The 19,330-nt window shown below is 42.7% G+C and overlaps 2 protein-coding genes across 4 annotated transcripts in view; one reads left to right on the top strand and one right to left on the bottom strand.

The window, feature by feature from the left end:
- The window catches only part of Dgkg (diacylglycerol kinase, gamma 90kDa), a 185,137-nt gene extending 167,299 nt beyond the window's left edge, over positions 1-17,838 (bottom strand). For all 3 annotated transcript variants that reach the window (XM_005383282.2, XM_005383283.2, XM_005383284.2), the window contains exon 1: positions 17,500-17,838. The gene's annotated coding sequence lies outside the window, so the exon portion shown is untranslated. The remainder of the gene's footprint in view (positions 1-17,499) is intronic.
- LOC102029087 overlaps positions 4,313-19,330 on the top strand; it is a 37,693-nt gene continuing 22,675 nt past the window's right edge. Inside the window, exons 1-3 of the mRNA XM_005383601.1 lie at positions 4,313-4,324; positions 16,327-16,865; positions 17,029-17,177. Coding sequence (XP_005383658.1) covers positions 4,313-4,324; positions 16,327-16,865; positions 17,029-17,177 — 700 coding nt within the window. The remainder of the gene's footprint in view (positions 4,325-16,326; positions 16,866-17,028; positions 17,178-19,330) is intronic.

Genomic DNA, 19,330 nt, shown 5'->3' with positions numbered 1-19,330 from the left:
ATCAAAATGCACATGGACTGCCGCAATATATTCTGAAAAACAAAAAGGATAAAATTCAAAACTCAAGTATGATGGGAAACAACAAACAAAAAATACTCCAAGGGCATTAGAACATACATGAAATATGTTTACTTCATAATGGCTGTACAGCAAAAACACACGGCAAACTTCATATTTAAGTGACAAAATATTGGAAGCAGCACCATTAAAATCAGCGTGAGTCATGACCCGTGCTAGCCTACAGTCCCTGAAAGATCCCAGCCAATGCAACTAAACAAGAAATGAGACCTTTAGAAGTTAGAATAGAAAAGATGCAGTTGTCACAATTTTTAGGACATCTGACTGTATACCTAGAAAAAAACCCAAGAGAATTAAGTGAGTATAAATGATCAGGTGATATCAGAAAAATGCCTTACAAAACTAATATTAAAAAAAGTAAGGCCTTCTTTTACATTAGCAGTGGTCAATCAGGAAATACAGCCTAACAGAAAAATATCTACTTCAAAATGTTAATGAAAAGTAGAATGGACCCCGAAATAAATCTAACAGGACATGTGCACAACATTTATAGATTAACCTATGAAAATTTATACAGGAACATAAAAGTCAGTATGCATAAATGGAGAAATAGCTAATTCATGGTGAGGAAGGTTCGCTGTAGTTCTGATGCTTGTTAGTATGTGATACTAGGAAACTTTAAAAATTTTTACTCTGTCTAAAAACAACTCTATCTGAGACCTACTTCCTCATGTAAAATAATGGAGGTTGGGTGAAGTAACTACTCCTGTAATCCCAGTACTTGGGAGGCTAAGACAGGGGAATCACCGCTAGTTCAAAGTCAGCTTGGGTACATAATGAGTTCAAGGCCAGCCTGAACTACATAGCAAGACCCTATGTCAGAAACAAAACAACAAAACAAAACAGGAATCTTCTTTATAGAGTTTTTGTGATTCTTAGAACTAGTAAAAGCAAAACATGCTTTAAAAAACCTCAAAATCACATGCAGTGGTACAAATATACATATAACTATAAGGAAGAGAAACATGAAAGGACACACATAAAATATAATGGTTATCTCTAAGGAATATGTACAGATTCCAGGTTGAGGTCCCATTATCTGTAATTTTAAAATTCTTTTAAGAAAGGAATTCTGTTAATATACTACATATAATTTTTAAAAATTTAAAGGAAATCCCTTATTTCTAACCATCTTGGTCTGCTTCTATTTTTTCTGGCACAACCAGATTGATTTTCTCGATGTTTACCTATATTGATTAGAAACTGAGCTCTGTAGGACATTTACTTGAAGATAGACCTCCAAGCAGTTACCACAGAGAGCACAAATCTCCGACTACTACATATGAACATGTGTATTGCATGTGGGCTTACCATACGGAGAGTTGTAGTATGCTTTGTGTTCTGTATGAGTATTGTTTGCGTATGTGTGAATTTTAATATGTATGCTCCATGCACGAATGCATACCATAATGAATGAATTGCCTGTGCCTACAGATCTCCTCCACCATCATTATTATTTTGTGCATCATAGAGGACTTCTTATAACTCAGAATCCTATCCTATTTTCTATTTATCCTATCCTTTCCTATAGAGCTTGGTTAAAATAATATGTTTAAGAAGCAATTATGCTTGTACATTTACCAGGCTCTTAGCGTGTGTATACTATCCTCCTAGGAGCTTTTGGGGATGTACGGATGCATTATGATTGATTTCAGCCCTCAGGGAACTGATAACCCACAGGGGATACCTCAGCACTTGCATAAAAGCTCTAGCATGAGCTGTGTGTCCTAAGGGCTGTGGAGCTCAGAGAAATGAAAGCTCGGCATGTAATCGTATTGATATTATTGGTGGAGTAGGAAGGGCAGGGAAGACTTGCGAGGACTAACTGTATTTCCCATGCTTACACTGGAGAGGAACTGCTAAAACAACTTCCAGATCCCTAAACCGGTTTGATTTTAAAAGAATATCTTTCATGTCATAAGACTGTTTGCGGCCGCCTTGACTTGGATGAAAATACAGCTAATGAATTCCTCACTTCAAACTAATTAAGAATGCACAGTTATTTCCTCTGAATGTAACGAGCCCAATTTACTCAGGCATGTATGTAGGCTGAGGGTGGGCGAGATCCCTAGGATCCTTTACAGTGGGACCTGAGATAGGAAATGCTTTACCTCGATTGCTCCTTTGTACCTTCACTGTTCTGAAGTAGACTGCCATGTGCCAACAGCATCCTACACCTAGAAATCTGTATCTTTCAGGAAGAGAAGAAAGTATAATCCTGGGGTCCAGCAACTCTGAGCATCATGTCATGACCTTTCCTAGATCTGTGGTCTTGGCCGTGTTACTTATTCTCACTTAATCTCTTGAGACCATGTTTCCTCATTTGGAAAATGGCAGGGGGGTAGTAGTTATTACCTTACAGGTGATTTTCTAGGACTAAAGATAAGAAATACAGATTTCCTAGCATAGCACCTGGCACATAGGGTTCAGTGGATTGCTAGTTGCCTTCTTTATTAGACACCGGAAAATACGTCAAGACTTCCTGATATCCTAAGTGACCTCCTGTCAGGGAGAAAGGGTTTAAAATGAGATGGTATGGATTTAGATATGAAAGATCTTGGAAGGGAATGTGAGAGAAAGAGCATGCTTTTCAGCACAAGCCGTAAAAGAGAAGAGTGTACATTTTCACCTTCACCCTTGGAAGCAATTAATGAGTTTAGTGGAGAACTCAGACATTTGTGACAACTTCTGCTTGCAGGGGTTGGTAGTTGCCGGACATGTGGGCTGGATTAGGACACTGGAGGGTTTGAACGATGAGCAGTCAGTCATTTGGCTGAATGCACTTAATAAATTACAAGCGAACTGGAGAGACTGGCCTCCCCGGGTGAGTCACTTTGAAGTAGATAAAAATAGCCAACAGAAACCAGCCCTCATTAAACAGGAAAAGAAAAAAAAATCATCTTATTTGATTGACTGACATTGTTTTGATCAGAGTGTGCAGTCACATGCTGACTTCTAGTTTGGTCAGAAAGACACCCTGTTGCTGATGGAATCACACGCATTTACTTATTCTTCCAACCACTGACTAGGTGTGACTCTTAAACATAAGCACATCTGCTCCCATATCTTCCTCCTACCTCTACCTCTAAAAGTAAATAACTTTTCAGTTATAACTTATTTAACATTCTCCATATTCACTGGGCTTGAAAGGCTGGTCTCATTTACTGTGGTTTCCTTTGCTCTTGTAACAATCCCAGTATCAAATCAGAAATCAATTTATCCTGTGTTGTTTTATATTATTTCTCAGCTTTGTTCCTCTCTCTCCACTTCATTACCAGGGACTGCACCTCCAGTTTCGGGTAACAGCTTCCTAACTGGCCCCAACATCAGGGACGAGTCCTCATGACTGCCTCACTCCATTCCAGTCTGCTCTGCCTAGCAGCCCTTGACGCTCTAGAAACTACTAGTTCAATTATTTCCTAGCTCAAAAACTAAACTAGCAAGTTTGTGTCTCACTCCTTTTCCAGGCATTTAAGGTCTTTTGTCATCTCACTTCATCTCCCACTAGTTTTGGGCAAGACAACGAGAACTTGGGGATCAAGATGGGACTGTCGTTCATTTCCTCTGCTGATAGTGGGGATTCTGGGATAAGAAGTCTGGGAGACCACCACACTGCTCTCTCCTGAGAAACAAAGTCCTTGCCTCAACCTGCCCCCTCTCCTTTACCCTATTTACTGAGACTTGTAGAGCTGGCTATATGGAAACAAATGTTCCTGGCAGTAAAGGTGCCAGCTTTGCATACATCCAAACTATCTGTGCATTGCTAATTGGAGGCCTCTGTGTCTGGTATGGCTACAAAATTTCTTTTCCCTATGTACTCTGCCATCCACCTCCTGCCTCCCTGATGGATAGCAGTAAAAGCCATGAGCTTTTGCAGACAAGGCCTTTTGTCCCACAGAGAACACTGGGTCATCCCAGAGCTCTCAACTGTAGAATATTCTCATCTTTCTTTTGCATCCATGTGCCATATTGCCAGGTGGGTTAGACTGATACCTTCCGTGGGGGTTTTGGTAAGGGAGGAGGCACATCATATAGATACCTGGCTGTTGTTTTCTGGGCTATGATTTAGTACTTTCTGGAAGGGTGAATTCATGTTGTTGAAAGGCTTGTGTCTCCTGGGTACAGGGGACTGTGTGTTTGCCGAGAGGCTGATGTGGAAGAAGGCCAAAAGCTGGAGTAATATGATGAACCTATCTTAACCTATCCATCACATAGAAAAGCTAGTGAAGCGAACATGAGAAGCGAGGTACCTGATGACATTCATGCACACATGAGATTTACATAACTACAAAGAGCACCAGAAACTATGGGCGGACTGATTTTCTATGTGGTAAAACAGCTTTGGACCAAAAATTGGTCCAGTTGATGGGAATTCATGATCCTACAGATGAAACACCTAGCCAGTGATGGCGAACCTTTTAGAGCTTTCAATGATAACAAACAGGCTGCTGCAGCACCTGTGCCATAGCTCATCACCACTGAGTCCTAGACTATCTCGTGAGTGAGCAGGAAGGGGTAAGGAACATGCCCGATGTCGTTGTGAGCATCTTCTACAGGCCATGTAGCCACAAGGAGGAGACTGAGGGTGCATTTCTCACTATTCTAGCACAGGGGAAGTTAGAGCAGTGAAAGTGGATTTTTGCTGGCTGAATGTTTGCAGAAAGCCTCATTCTGCCAAGAGCTGTGCCTTAGACCTGTCTTTTCACGCCTCTTGATGACAGGGAATTAAGAAACGTAACTGGATGGATTCCTCTGGCCCTTATTCTGACCAATAGAAAGATGCTACTGGGTGAAGCAGCATCAGAAACTTCGCAGGAGAAAGAAGCAACTTCAACTCTGAGATCAAGAGTCTCAGGAAGAAGCAGCTTGGTTTTAATAAATAACCAGAACTCTAGATTTAGTCAGAAAAAGGACATAGAAGCCTCTTTTCAAAAAGCAGAGACAGTTTTGATTGTATAAGGTCCTTGAGTGTAATCAAACTGAAGTTCTCCGAAATGGAGAGGCATTTTTTTTAGAAATTCCAGGAAAAAGGAAAAAAGGAGTGATCCTTTAAAAAAAAGTCCCTCAGAGTTAATCTATGTGCTCACACTTGAAGAGGACATTTAGCAAAAAGGAAAAGAAAGGAATATACTAATGAATAAGTAGGAAGATGACAAGAACTTACACATAAAAATTATCTCATAAATCAATGGCTCACAATGATCTGAAAATACTAAGTGACAAAGACCACAAAAGGCTAAAAAATTGGAGGAGGTTTAGGAAGTGGGCTATTTAATTTTAGAGCAAGAAGAGCAGACAGTGGCTTGGTTTCCTTCTTGGAAATGAGGATGACCAGGAAAACTAACGGAGGCCACCAAACCACTTTCATTGATCCTGGAAAAAGTTTGAAGAACAAAAAACCAAAGGTCTAAAATAAGCAAATATAGATGAGAAAATCTAATCTTAATTTCACCATCAAAAAACTGGAAAGAGATAGATTTCACTATCTGCAATAAGTGTGGCCATGACATTAACCTTAGCCAAGAAGATGAAAATCATATTTTGAAAATATTTAAAAATAAAAATCACATATATTCTCACCATATAACCATAACCAAAATTAACATTTTGCTGTAAATTTTTTCTAGAATTTTCCTGTAGGCATATATTTTTTTCTCTTTTTCAGTTTTGACTTCATTTAATTTATCCGACTTTTTTACTTAGCAGTATAGGGTGACCATTGTTTGTTGTTAAACATTCTTGTACATAAAATAATACTTTCTATGGCTACATAGTATGTTATTATATAAACAGACCACAAATTAGTTTTAATCTCCTTTTCTCAGCATTTTATTTTTAATTTTTGCCCACCAATCTGTTTTAGGGATGTCCATGGTTTAAAAAAAGTATTTATTTTAAAAACTCATTTTTAATGGTTGGAAACTATGGCATTTTAAAATTTTGTTTTGGGGATGTTCCAGGGTTTTTATTTGTAAACTAGTACTTTTGTAAATGATCTATGAGCCCTAGAAAAGAAGTTTCATTCTCTGTATTTTGGGTAACACACAGTATATATATATTTAGTGGCATAGATTAGATGACAATTCCTAGACTTACGTTTTACTTGTTTACTTGATGTGTGTGTGTGTGGAAGCTTGAGAGTGGAACTTTGGAATCTTCTACCATTGAGTTTCCACCATTTTGAGGGTGCAAAATTAACTGCTGCACACATTTCCATAAAGTTTTATCTTCTCAGTGAGTTGGACTCTATTTCTATAAGCCCAACTTAATTGTATTATTCAAGGGTATTGACCTAGAGTTGCAGTACGTCTTACATCAATGTCATGATTCCTGCTTTAGTTTTTGTTGCGTTTCTCTGCTATCTTTTCTCAGCATTTTACTTTCAATTTTTGAACATCCTTTTGTGTTACGCATGTCTATGGTAAACACCATATGGTGGAATTTTACTTTTTGATCCAATATGAGACCTTTATTTATAGTGGGTGATTTAGTTCAGTTATGTTGACTGTTACAACTGATGGTATTTGGGGCCTTTATTTCCCCAATCTCATCATTGTCTTGTATATCCTCCTTTTTTTTCACATATTCCTTTATTTTCTTCAGTTTATACAGAATATGTTTTCTTAGAACCTTTCGTTTGGAAGATAGGTTAGTAGGAAAAGAAATTCTACCACTATTATTTTCTAAATTTGAGTTAAGAATGAAATGACTTTCAAATAGTTGAGAATCAAAACACAGTTTCTAAACTAGGCTCGGTGGTGGCTCACACCTGTAATCCCAGTCCTAGGGAGGCTGAGGCAGGAGAATTGTTGCCAGTTTGAGGTCAGCCTGGGCTACATAGTGAGATCCTGTCTCAAAAAACCAAAACCACCAAAACCAACAGAAATAAAAAACAAATACTGTTTCGTTTTCCATTCCATTTTTTTCCTACTGACTCAAGCAAACATCTATCTTTTCAGGCTTTAAAAGTAATTACCTGGGGTATCAGACTCAGGTTGGTTGTTTCAGAATTCTTTTTCTGTAACTGTGTATATCTTTTCCTTGAATACATTTTACTTTGGTGCATAGTTTTAAAACTGGATTTACAATTACTATTTAGACGTCTTTTAAAATGGGTTTCAGTAGTAATCACTTATTAGTTCTATATACTTAGTTTGATTTTTGGTGGACTACTCTGCTTCCTAATGCCAAGTAGTAGATTTTAATTCTGCAATTATGTCTCACTTTCCTTGTGATCCTTCCATATTTCATTTATATCTTGTGAATATTATGCTTCATTTTTATAGTAGCCCCATTCTTGATCTCTTCTGAATTGTAGAAAGTCATGCTGTCACGCTCTCTTATGAAAATTCTGGTCTCTTAAAATGTTCCTTTAGGTCCAGCTGGAGTAGCTCAATTTTGTGCTGTGTGTTATTCTTCACTCCCTTATTTTGCATTTCCCTTAGCTCCTATGTTTTACTCTGTTCTCATTCTTAAAGAAGAAAGTTTTCTACAGACTTCGTGCTTGTCACACAATCCTCGGTCCTGTTCTCACTGAATGCTGAATCAACAGTGCCGAGTGGATGTGTGTACGTCTCAGACTTACATTGAATTCAAGCATATATTAAACTGGAATAACTATGCTTCAATTCTATTTTCCTTTTACTGCGAGAACAACTGCTATTTTTGGAATGTATCATGATATTTTCTATGAGATGATAAAAAAAACTCAATATTTCTTAAGCATTTAAATAGACATACAATCTTTCATTTTTAAAATCTAAAGCCCCCATGTGTCCATTCCACAAAGTTGGTTATAAGCTTAAAATTCATTATATACTAACTTATTTTGTTATTCAAACTTTTAAAGATTGAGACAGGTTTATTAAAGTTTCCCTCGGCAATTGTTTTTTGTTGATTTTACTTTATATATTTTGTTATTTAGAATACAAATAGTCATGAATGTTATATTCTAAATATATCATATCACTTAACTATATGAATATTTCCTATATTAAATTATATTTTGTTTAATATTACTATTGTCCTCTCTTTTTTTGTTTGCATTTTCTTAAAATATCTGTGCTCTTTTCTCCCCTCCCCCTCTGTCCCACTTTGTTTGAAACAGCATATATTTAGAATTGTTTTTTTGCCCAATCCAGAGCTCTTTGTCTTTTAATAGAAATGATTAAACTATTTTCACTTAATGTGATAACTAATACATTTGACCTCACTTCTACCGTCTCATTTTATACTTTCTATTTTTATGTTTCCTTGCTATTTCCTTCTTTAGTTTTTATCTTGACTATAATGTTCCAAATCTTCCTATTCCCACTCCCATCCATGTTGATCACAAATGATTTAACTTGAGTTTTTAGACTTAGGTCACTAGAATGAATGTCTCATGCATCTTTATTAAGAATAATGTTTAATGGTTGCGTTGTTTCATGACCATATTAATAACTTTTAAAAATTAACCCAGTGTTTTAATGATTTCATGGTTCACCTCTTCTTATATCGCGTCTTTTCCATTGCCAACTTTTAATGTTCATGAACTTCCCTGCTCACCGGAATATTTTGAGTGAACATTTTTTTTTCAATATAAAATTTCAATAGTCTGCTTTCTGGGTACATTTTTTACTTCACATATTCCAGAATCTAGAAGTCTGGGTCAAAGTCTTATTACTTCAAACTTCTTCAGCTATATCCCATGTCCTTCTGATAGTTAATGTTGTAGGCTGTCTGATACTTTCTTATCTTTTTCATTGAGAGTAAACTTGTTTCTCTGATTTCCTATCACCTTTTTACTCTTATGATTAATAACTCACCAAAATATACTTTTAATTTTTCCAGTAGATTATGAAATATTTTATAGTTTTTATGTTTTTCTATATTTTTATTACAATTTGTCTTTAATACTTTTTTGTTCTCTGAAAAATTCTGTATGTACTTAATGTACTTATAGCTGCCATTATTTTTCACTCATTATTCCATTTTAATGTGTTTTTTGGCTTTTTTGTCAGTGTGGTGAAGATTTACATTCATCTTTCATTTTCTGTGTTATTTCAAGGTTCATGCATACATTGTATGATTTTAATTCAGCAAAATGCTCATCTATCCAACTGCATCTCTAGCTGGATCTCTCACTGACACTCCAAGCTTAACATGTCCTCAGCTGAACTCATTAACTAACCCCACTCTGCACTTGCTTCCTGATTCTCTGGGTTGCTGAAACCACTACTTTCTCAGGACCACAAGGGAGGAGACTGGGGGCTATTCTCGGTTCCTGTCTGTCACTCCGCCAGGTACACTCAGGTACAAGTTCTTTCCTGTCTCTGTGCCTCCCTCTTATACTATTATTTAGTCAGCCTTCATATTACCTAAGCTTCCTCCAGAATCTCTCACAGGCGGCCCGGCTTCCTATCTTCTCCCTACCCCACAGATGTTGGTGTGAGAGTCTTGCTATGTTAAACAGGCTGTTTTTGAATTCAAAGGGACTGTTCTAACATTAAAATCTCACGTCATAGTCCCCATTTAAAATTCTTAATACTCCCCACCTGTTGTCCTAAGAAGAAACAAATATTATATTCTTTAAGGCAACAGACAAACCCTCTGTGGCTCAGCCCCCATCACTTTCTGACTCATGGCTTTTGCCCCAGCTGCATCAGTCTGCAGACCCTGAGCTGCCCCTGAGCCTTTGTTTACACTGTTCCCTCCACCTAGAGCGTATTAGCCACACTCCTGTGCTTAACTTCTACCATGCAAGCTCATCCACTCCAGACAGCAGATGACTCCTTGGTCCAGGAACTCCTCAGGTGGGAGAAGAGATCACGCTGACTCTCATTTTAAGATAGTGAAGCATTTTATCTGTTTCTGGCTGTTACATCCAACTGGAAACGCATTTGGTTCTCCCCAGAAACTGCCTAGCAGAATGGGTGCTCAGTACATATCTGCTGACCTCGCACTGGTTGCATGATTGAATGAGTCTCCTTCAGAGTGTATTTGCCATGGTTTGCACGAAGAAGGATTTAGGGCAGCAAGAACTTTTGGGCAGAGCAGGTCTTTTTTGGCTATAGGGACATGTGATGTGACTAGTGGCTTCCTAATAGTTGAGAATCACTCTTTGTGATTCTAATAGTTTGAGGTCCTAACTAGGGTTCTAAGTTCTAATAGTTAGAGATAACTCTGTGATCAGTCAAAGCTTGTTCATCATGGTGGCATGAGGAACCTGCTGGCATGTTCTCAGGATTGTGGACATTGGGGTAGGGACTGGGGGTCCGGACTACAGCACCCACTTTGTATGGCCCTCAAGGATTCTAGAAAAGCACCCTGGCCCTCTAGGAGATAGAGTGTTCTCTGCTTCATTTAACTGCAGATAAGGATACGGAGGCAGCTGCTAAAGTTCTATGAGCCACTGTCCCTGAGCAGAGGGGTGAAGAAATGTAGCAGGGCATGAAAATATTTAGGCCCAAATATTTGAAGCATTTTGACATCTGTGGATCAAAGTGATCATACTGGCTGGGAGTCTTCACACCAGACCAGCTATTAAGAAAGAGAAACTCACTTCCTGTGTAGATGACGCTGCTCATGCCCCAAGAGAGGAGACGACTCCCCATGTAGAGACACACAAAGGAGTGACGGCCCAAAGGTTCCTTGGGCAGGCCAGTCTGGGTTTGTCAGCTGCCCCGTGGCCATTAAGTTTTTTCATCCTTTCTCTTTGGTGGAATCACACTAGTAAAATGGGGCTGGTGACATCCAGGTAGCTGGGATCACGAGAGATCACAGATGTAAATGCAATGTTATCATCTAAATATGGTACACATTGAAAGCATGATTATCTTTTTACTTGAACCTTTCTCTTGCTCTTACTTGAACCTTTTCTCTCTGTCCCTATTTTGCCTGAGACTTTTAGTTCCACTTCCCACTTGGAAAATGAAAATTCTCAAGCTTTCTTCTACTTCCCCCTTTCACATTAGGATGCCAGGAAAGAGTCTTTAATTTTCACTGAGGCATTAATGACTTGACATAAAAGGCTAATTCTAAAAATAGAAATGGATCTTTTTGCATGAAGCAGAGCTTTAAGCCTCTTTATAGAAGAAGAAGAAAGCACTGCTCAAAAAGTAGAGATCTGGATTCTTGCCCTGGTTATGTGACTCCAGGAATGGGTCTTCCCCTGAGGATGTAATGTTCCTCATTTTGTTTTATTGTTTTTATTGTTTTTGGTGATGTTGGTGTGAGAGTCTTGCTATGTTATCCAGGCTGGTTTTGAATTCAAAAGCCTTCTGCTTCAGACTCTGGAGTAGCCGAGATTAGAGGCTTGTGTTACTGCACCCCACTTGAGATTCTAGCTTTATAAGATGAAAGCCTAGAGCCAGATTCTCTCTTGGCTCCTTCCCCAATCTCATTTTCTGTAATGCTAGAAACTCTTAGCTGTGTCCCAAGTTAATACATGTCTCTTATCCTAATTGAATAACATCTCATGATGCTAAGACAACCTGCAACTGAGATAACTAGACTACAATCCTTAAGCTGTCAAGACTTATAGAATAAGGAAGCTACCACCACCACCACCATCATTGTCACTGTGTTGGTTACTTTTCTCTCATTGCTGGGACAAAATATCTGATGCCCAAAATTAAGGAAGGAAAGGTTTATTTAGCTTACAATTTGTGGAGGTTTCAGTCTGTACTTGGCTGGCTCCAAGGCAGAGTGGCACATGGCAGAGGGCAACTGTTCATGCGGTGGAAGATGGCAAAAAACAGAAAGAGCAAAACGGAGGAGCAGCAACTCCTTTCTCTCCCTTACATATGCAAACTATACGCCCCAGGGCGATGTAGCACTCACACCCATCATCCCAGCGTTGGATCATGGATCAATCATAAACTCTAAAAGCCCACCCCATGACTGCATGAGGCTTTGGGGGGACATCCAGACACAAACCATAACAGTCACCATCACCATCATCCTCACTACCATCACCACCAGCAGCCACCATCACCACCATCACTACCACCATTATCTTCATGGCCAATACAGTTCTATTATTGTAAACAGGAAAAGGATCTGGAAAAATTTCTTATCTTGAGGGGCTGGTATTAACTGCAGGAAACATCTGGAAATGAGATGAGGAATGAGCTCTTAGTACTGAAGTTCTGATCCTTAGGAACCAACATGGGTCTGATGAGAATAGTTTATATTGGACCAACACAATTCCTCCTTTGTCCAGGTTATTTGGCAGATCAAGCACATACCAGTGATAGAGAATCTACCAAGACCTTTGGTAAGATTTCTGTGATAATCTTTTTAACAACAGACAATATGCATTGAATGATAGTACAATATGTTGAATGCATTTTCTAAGACGAATATTTGATTATTAAATCAATATGTCTAGGGAGCCTATGGTGAAATACTTCAGAATCCTATGATTTTTTCTTATTGATGAGTTAAGTGAAAAAATCATACTCATTACATTCAGGAGTGGCAGGAAACCATAGAGACTGAAATTACCAAGACAAAATGAAGACTAAATGCAAAGCTGCCTATTTGCACCCTATGTATTATCTGTGCAAGCTGGGGGAGCAGCGGCGAGCAAGAGTTCAAAGACAGCTTTCAAAGAGAGTTGGGTTGTTTGGGTTGGTACTAGGCTCACCAGGTGTCACTAGTATAGATTCCTAATTAGTTAGAACTTAGAGGACTTTAAGAGAAACAGGAAAGAGGGACCAAAGGAGGTGATTATCTCACTCTTCTCAGTGCTGATCAGGCCCCCCATGAAAGTTGGCATTTTATTCTTTAAGAATATAGAAATTAGAGAAAACTGAGGCAAGAGTGACGGTGACAGTGGGTGCTGCACCAAGTGGCCTGTGAGGCAGGGTGAAGCAGGAGAAAGGGCTCCCTGAGGAGTAGAGACCCAACTTAGACCAGCGGTGGGCTGTGGGGCTTGGTCAAGCCAGTACCTGTCTTGCAAGGTGGTGACAGGACTTCCCAAAGAGAAGCACAGAGGAGGGTCGCTGTCTGGCTTACTCTCCAAGGTTTTGGTCCTCTGGTCACACCACATGATGGGTTGTTTCCTCTCTTCCTATCTAACTCACCCAGGAAGAGGGGCTCCTGAGCCACTGGGTACCATTTTGCATTCTTGAAATGCCATTTACTTTCACAGAATCTATAGCACTTGTTTCCCTTGAAATGCCTTCCAAGTATCCTTTCTTTGACTTCCTGGGAAACCAAGATGGTGGTAATTTACATCAACAGCATATACTTCAATTATTGAAGCAATAAAGAGAAACATCTAAGAGAATAAGTTATAAAATCCCAAAGGTATGAGCTTTGTTCTAGTCTTTTTTTTTTTAGTACCAGAAATCGAACTCAGGACCCTGTGCTTGCCAGGCAGGTGCTATGCCACTGAACTATCTCCCCAGCCCCAAGATGTGAGTTTTAAACTGAGCCTTTCCTACCAGCTTTCAAACACAACCAAACTGCTCAAACTTTCCGAAACTCAGTCTCCTTTTCCACAAGATAGGGTTAACATCTGCCTTGTAGTGATGACAATTAAATAAGACAATACATGCCCAATTATAGACCTGGAGTAGGTGCCCAATAAATTCTATAGCTAATATTACTATTACACTTCCTATTACCACTCCCCCCATTTCTTCTAGGCCAGCATTACGTTAGTACAGAAGACATGGTAGAAAATGAAACATAGACACATCCCATGCCTGCACCAAGCTGATCATCTAACCAGCATGGTTCAATTGAGCTTTTCACAATGAAGGAAGTGTTCTCTGTGTGCCCTCTCCAATATGGTAGTCCACATGCGGCATCTGAGCAGTAGAAATATGACTAGTGTGACAAAGGAGCTGGATTTTCAATTTAATTTTACTGAAAAGATGTAAATGACCTTGGAACGAGCCACATGTGAGAAGAGACAGCACAGCTTCAGATGTGTTTCAGGTACATTTGTGAAACTGATCACAACGAACAGAATAAAGATGCGTGGAAAGAGACACGCACAGCGAGCACCCAACAATTCTTATTTGTTTATTCATCACATTTAATTGTCAATTATGCATCCATCAAATGTCAGGTGTAGAGGATACAGGGAAGAATTAGTCACAGTTTCTGCCCTCAGGGAACTCACCATTCAGTGGGGGAGAAGCAAATAAATGATTTTACTACAGTGAGGTAAATGTATGCACATGTACTATGGATGCAGCTGAGAAGTCTAACCCCAATGAACAGGATGTTTTTTTTTTTTTTTTTTTTTTGTCAGGCAAACTCTTATTATAAGATGACATCAGCTCCTATCTTGGAATTTTGTAGCAGCTTTGGATCTGGACCACATGCTGTGATTATGGCCGAAATGTGAAGAAGCTGTCACTGATTGGTAGAGCTTGCAGAATCTGGATATGGAGAGTAATGCACATTCATAGGAGTGAAGATTAGTATAATTATTTGTGTGAAAAAGTGGGATGCTATGCACATTTATGTGCTATACACAATAGTTTGATTTGCTCAAAATATGGATGCTGGCCAAAAAATTCTGCAGCTGACAGTTGCTCAAATAAAAATGGATAGAGTCTTACATGATATGGCTTCCATACTCACCCTTGAAATATAAAGTAGGGTGATATATATGATTCCTTCTCCTACAAGGGATGATGATCATGTGGTGTAGCTTGGTCATGTGAGAACCTCTGGGCAATCTGAGTCCGTAAGGGTCACCTACTTTGACCCTTATGGTAGATTGCCTCTGGGGAATAGAAGTGCATTTGATAAAAAAATAGTTTATGGCAGACCAACAGGGACTTTCTGCAGGGAACATAAACCACAACATGTTAGGAGTTTAAATTGGTGTAGCCCTTTTGAGAAGTGGCTTCTCATATACACTGGGAATCCTCCGTCATGCCCTTTGGCCTACTGATCCTGCTCCCTGCTCCCTGCACTCTACACACAGAAAGAAATTGTAATTGTGTGCAGCAAAGACCTTGTTGAGAGTTATTTGTAGTTGCTAAAGAGAAGAAGCAACTTAAATGATGCACAGGGTAGTAACGTGCAGCCAGGATAAATGTTCATGGAAGACTTTTGCTGTAACATCCATTAAGGAAAAAAAAAAGCAAAGAAACAATAGCTCCAGATGCTAAGTGACCACACTCTGGGGCTCAGACAGCCTGGGTTTGAACTAGAGCTATGTGATCTGAGCAATAGTTCACCTGAACTATTTGCCACCCTAGAAAAACGGGGTTGATAATAATATACCTATCTCACAGGGACTTCAGAGGATTAAATGACATAATGAATATAAAACGTTTAACACCATGCAAAGTACATTTATTAGGTTACCTATATATGTTGGCCCTCTATGGACTGTATGACTCCAAGGCATAAAAATAGATAGAAAGAAATATGCCAGTATATTAACAGTGTGGGATCTGGGTGGTGGAATCATGGACGATGTGTTCATTTCTCTGCACACTTTGCAGTTTCCCAAATTTTCTCTAATGGACATGAATTAGTTGTACATTAAAAGAGTATATCGTAATGTTGTAACACAATAAGCTATTTTTAAAAAAGAATTTAACCACAATGAAATAGCACTTCCCTTTCCTCTTCTCCTTTCCCTTCCAGGGAAGGAGCCGGGGGCAGCCCTGGAAGAGCCTCACACGAGCCCAGCCTGGGCCTCTGAGTGTCAGGCTGGAGGGATCCCTGGCACCTGTTGATGGTGTCGTGTGGGCAGCTGGAGTGGAGGAAGTGGGAATACATGTGCTTAGTGGCTTCTCCCATCGCTGAGAGTCTACCTTCCAAGCTGCTCCGAGGTTTGTTTTTCTCCCTATCACAGGGTTGATTTGAACCAAGCACTACATAAAACCGTAAGTTAGAAAGATTCATCTATTGCCTTCCGGCCCAGGAGCCCTTCTAGAAAGATACCTGTAATCATGGACTTACACATTCAAGGCCAATCGGCAAAAAAAAGACTTAGATCAGAACACTGGACGTTAGCCAAGTAACAGTCGTTTGAACGAGTATAGTTTATATGCAGAGAGGAAATTCTGGCAAGTAGAGTCCTTTCGAACACGACACACAGCGAAAATACCTTCCTCCGTTAGGACACAGAAGAGAAGACCAGCAAGCATTCAAGGGGTGCGGGAGCCTGCCTGCGCCCTAGCGTTCCTGCCCAAACCTTGACATTTGCGCCCTCCGCTCTGATGTCCTTCACTGACAGTGAGGGTGCCTGCGCTTTAGCAAGTGGCTCTGCGAGCTGTAATTTAGAAACAGGGAATTCCAGGCACCAAAATAACGAGGTCGACGCCCCCATCCGGACCCGAGGGGCAGTTTCCGGTTCGGTGTCCTGACCACCGTCCCTCCTGGCGTCGCGAGGGGAACGCCGCACATCCAGACCCGAAGTGCGTGCTCCGAGCCCACGGAACCAAAGCGAGACGAGCAGCCCTCCCGGGCCCTGCGCCCCACTGCGGGGTCATCCACGCCCGCGAGGCCGGACCCGAGAACCGCGCGGTGCCCTGCGCGCCCCTGGGGCGCAGCCACGGAGCACCTTGGCGCGCGGGCGGAAACCGCCACCCCGGGACCCCGGGGGCTCCCCACGTGTGGGCAGTGTCTCCCCTGCCCAGTCCGAGCTCCGGCTGCAGCGATGGCGGCGACGGAGGCGGCGCGTCTGAGTCACCTGTGGGGCTTTTTACAACTCCACAGCCCCCTCCCCACACCCCGGTTCACTCGTCCGGAGGAAGAGGAAGGCAGTCTCCGTACACGCAGGGCGAGGTGGCCCGGCGGTGGAGTTTTCAAAAGCCCTACAGGTGATTTGGGATGCATACCCTTCAAGACACGCACACTCGCGCGCGCGCGTAAACACACACATGCACACACACACACACACACGCACACACACCCGCACACACGCATCCCGGCACACCTTGGGACTCCGGGCCTGAACAGGTCTTGACCTCCCCTGCTCTCTAGCTTCCCCTTACGTGCGCCACCCCACAAGCTTTGCCGAGGGCCCCGAAGTCTCGGAGCCCCGCGGGACAGTCAGACGTCAGGAGAAGTGTCCCCCGCGCTTCGCACCTCTTACGCTGCCTGCAGCGCGCACTGGACACCAAAGAGCCAAGGTAAGTCCAGGAGGGAGAGAGCAGACCGGGCGCTCCAGCAAACTGCTTGCAGCAAGGCCGCCTTTCTTTCGCGAGTCTTTGGGCTCCGGAGGCCTCCTAACCGCCGGCAAGCCTGAGCCCTTGCCGGTCCCCCGCCCCAAATCCGCACCCCTCCGGGGAGCATCCTCTCCCCCAGGGCTCCGTGGCAGGTGGCACTGCCAGGGTGAGCGCAGTGACCTCGCCTGCAGCCCCGGCTGCTACCTTGCCCTCCTTTTCCAAGTTGCTGCACTCCCTGCCACCCCCAAACTCGAGACCCCCTCTGTCCGGCCGGCGGCTGTCTTACCTCACCGTGCAACACTTGGTTGCGCGGTTGCCCGGGGCGCTCCTTCCTCACAGTTTATTCCCTTACTTGGGAGGAAAGAGGAACCGAGAGACAGAAAGGGGACCGAAGCTGGCGTAAGGGCGTCTTCCCGCCCGCGCGGGCCTCTCGGGGGAGGGGGATGGTAGCCCCGGGGCGCGCCGCGGAGATCAGGCGACCCGCCTGCGGTTAGGCAGCTCCCGGGCTTCAGCCTCTGTTGGGGGATCTGCAGTTTGCCGGCGGTCTGTCTCGGCTGCCCGCTACTACGGCACTGCGGCTCTGCACCCTGTCCCTCGCAGCCTGGCAAGTCCAGCTGCCACTCTCACTGCGGAGCCCTGCCCCCGGGCGCAGAGCCCGCCCCCGCCACACACGCGCGCGCGCGCGCAAACACACGCGCCACACACGCGAATGCGGATCCGCTCAGTGGGAACCTACGTTCCTTTGGTGCAACTTGGGCGCGGGCATCATTAGGGCTCTGGCTGGCACCACTGTGGTTTTGGAGGAAGAGTAGGGGCTTGGGGGCCCAGAAAGGATGCAACCGTGTTGGGCGCCAGAGGCCAGCTCACCTGGAGGTGGAGGACACCTCTTTGACAAATAAAATACCCACCGGGCATTTCCTTTTCTCAGCCTAGAAAACTGGGAGGTCTAGGTTAGCTTAAATATCCCAACCAAATCAGAGAAAAAATATAAACAAAAGCTCCACAAGTTCTCTCTGTTTCCCAGGAGCTCAGTGCCTGTAGTATCCAAATCATCAGCCCCGTCCAGAGAGACGTTTCTGACAACCCTGGCTCGGGTGGCAGTGGACTAGTGGCTGTTTGGCCTGAAAAGGTTTTCACCTCTGCGTGTCTGTGGGGTGGGGGCGCTGCCAGCCCTGCCAGAGCTAGGCTCTGAAGAACACCTCAGATCTCAGGGCTGTTCTCCTAAATTCCCCACTTCACCTTCAAGTGACGCTGGGCTGTTTTCCTGCGAAACAAATGGACCACTTCCTTAAAGGAAAAAATGCAGAAAGGCACAGGAAGGAATTTGGGAGAGGGGTGAGGAATGGGGCAATAGCACTGGCCAAGGCACTTGGACTTTCACTGCTTCTTTTTCCATGACGTGCATGTATGCATGGTGGTGGCGATGCTATTTCCGGCATGTCACACCAGCGGGATGACTTCTGTCCATTTCACACCACATTTAGAGTCACCAGGAGTTTGGACTCTCATCTGTAAAATATGTGCAGTTTACCAGTTTCCACAGCTGAGAATTCTTTTCTGCCAGCAGGCAAGGAAGGTCCCTGAGCCAGGACTGTAGCCAAGAAAAGCTTTCTGGGGGAGTGCAGAGGCGCCGAGGGGGCCCCGAGTGTCTGGGAGTGTCATATTCCCCGAGGACCCTGGTGGTCAGTGTGCACGCTGGGACACCTGCAGGCAAGGCTGATGGGTCTGGCACGGAAGAGGAGCTGAGGCTCGGAGATGTCCCCAAGATTCCACCTGGCGAGAAAGGCAAAGCTGACACCAGAATTCTGCATGCGTGCTTCCTCCAACCACCCACCATTCATACTTCGTCCTATCCACCTCCTTCTCTAAGCTTCTTTTAATTAGGCTGAAAGATGTGTGGTGAAGGTGCTCGTTTACAAGTTCTTCTTTCATCCTTTCTTGTTTCCCTTCCACTCACTGACTCATTCATCTCCCAACTACTTATTAAGCTCCTACTATATCTTCAGGTACTTCCTCCTAACTCCAGCCTTCAGCATTCTTTGGGAGGAAAGATGGATGGAGAGACACAAAGGGCTCGAGGTTGTTCCTACCTAGTTCCTGGCAGAGGAAGACCCTGG

Source organism: Chinchilla lanigera, unplaced genomic scaffold (genome assembly GCF_000276665.1).
Source record: "Chinchilla lanigera isolate Chin_1 unplaced genomic scaffold, ChiLan1.0 scaffold00019, whole genome shotgun sequence".
NCBI classification, from domain to species: Eukaryota; Metazoa; Chordata; class Mammalia; order Rodentia; family Chinchillidae; genus Chinchilla; species Chinchilla lanigera.
Note: the sequence above shows the minus strand (reverse complement) of the source record. Positions and strands in the feature narration are given on the sequence as shown.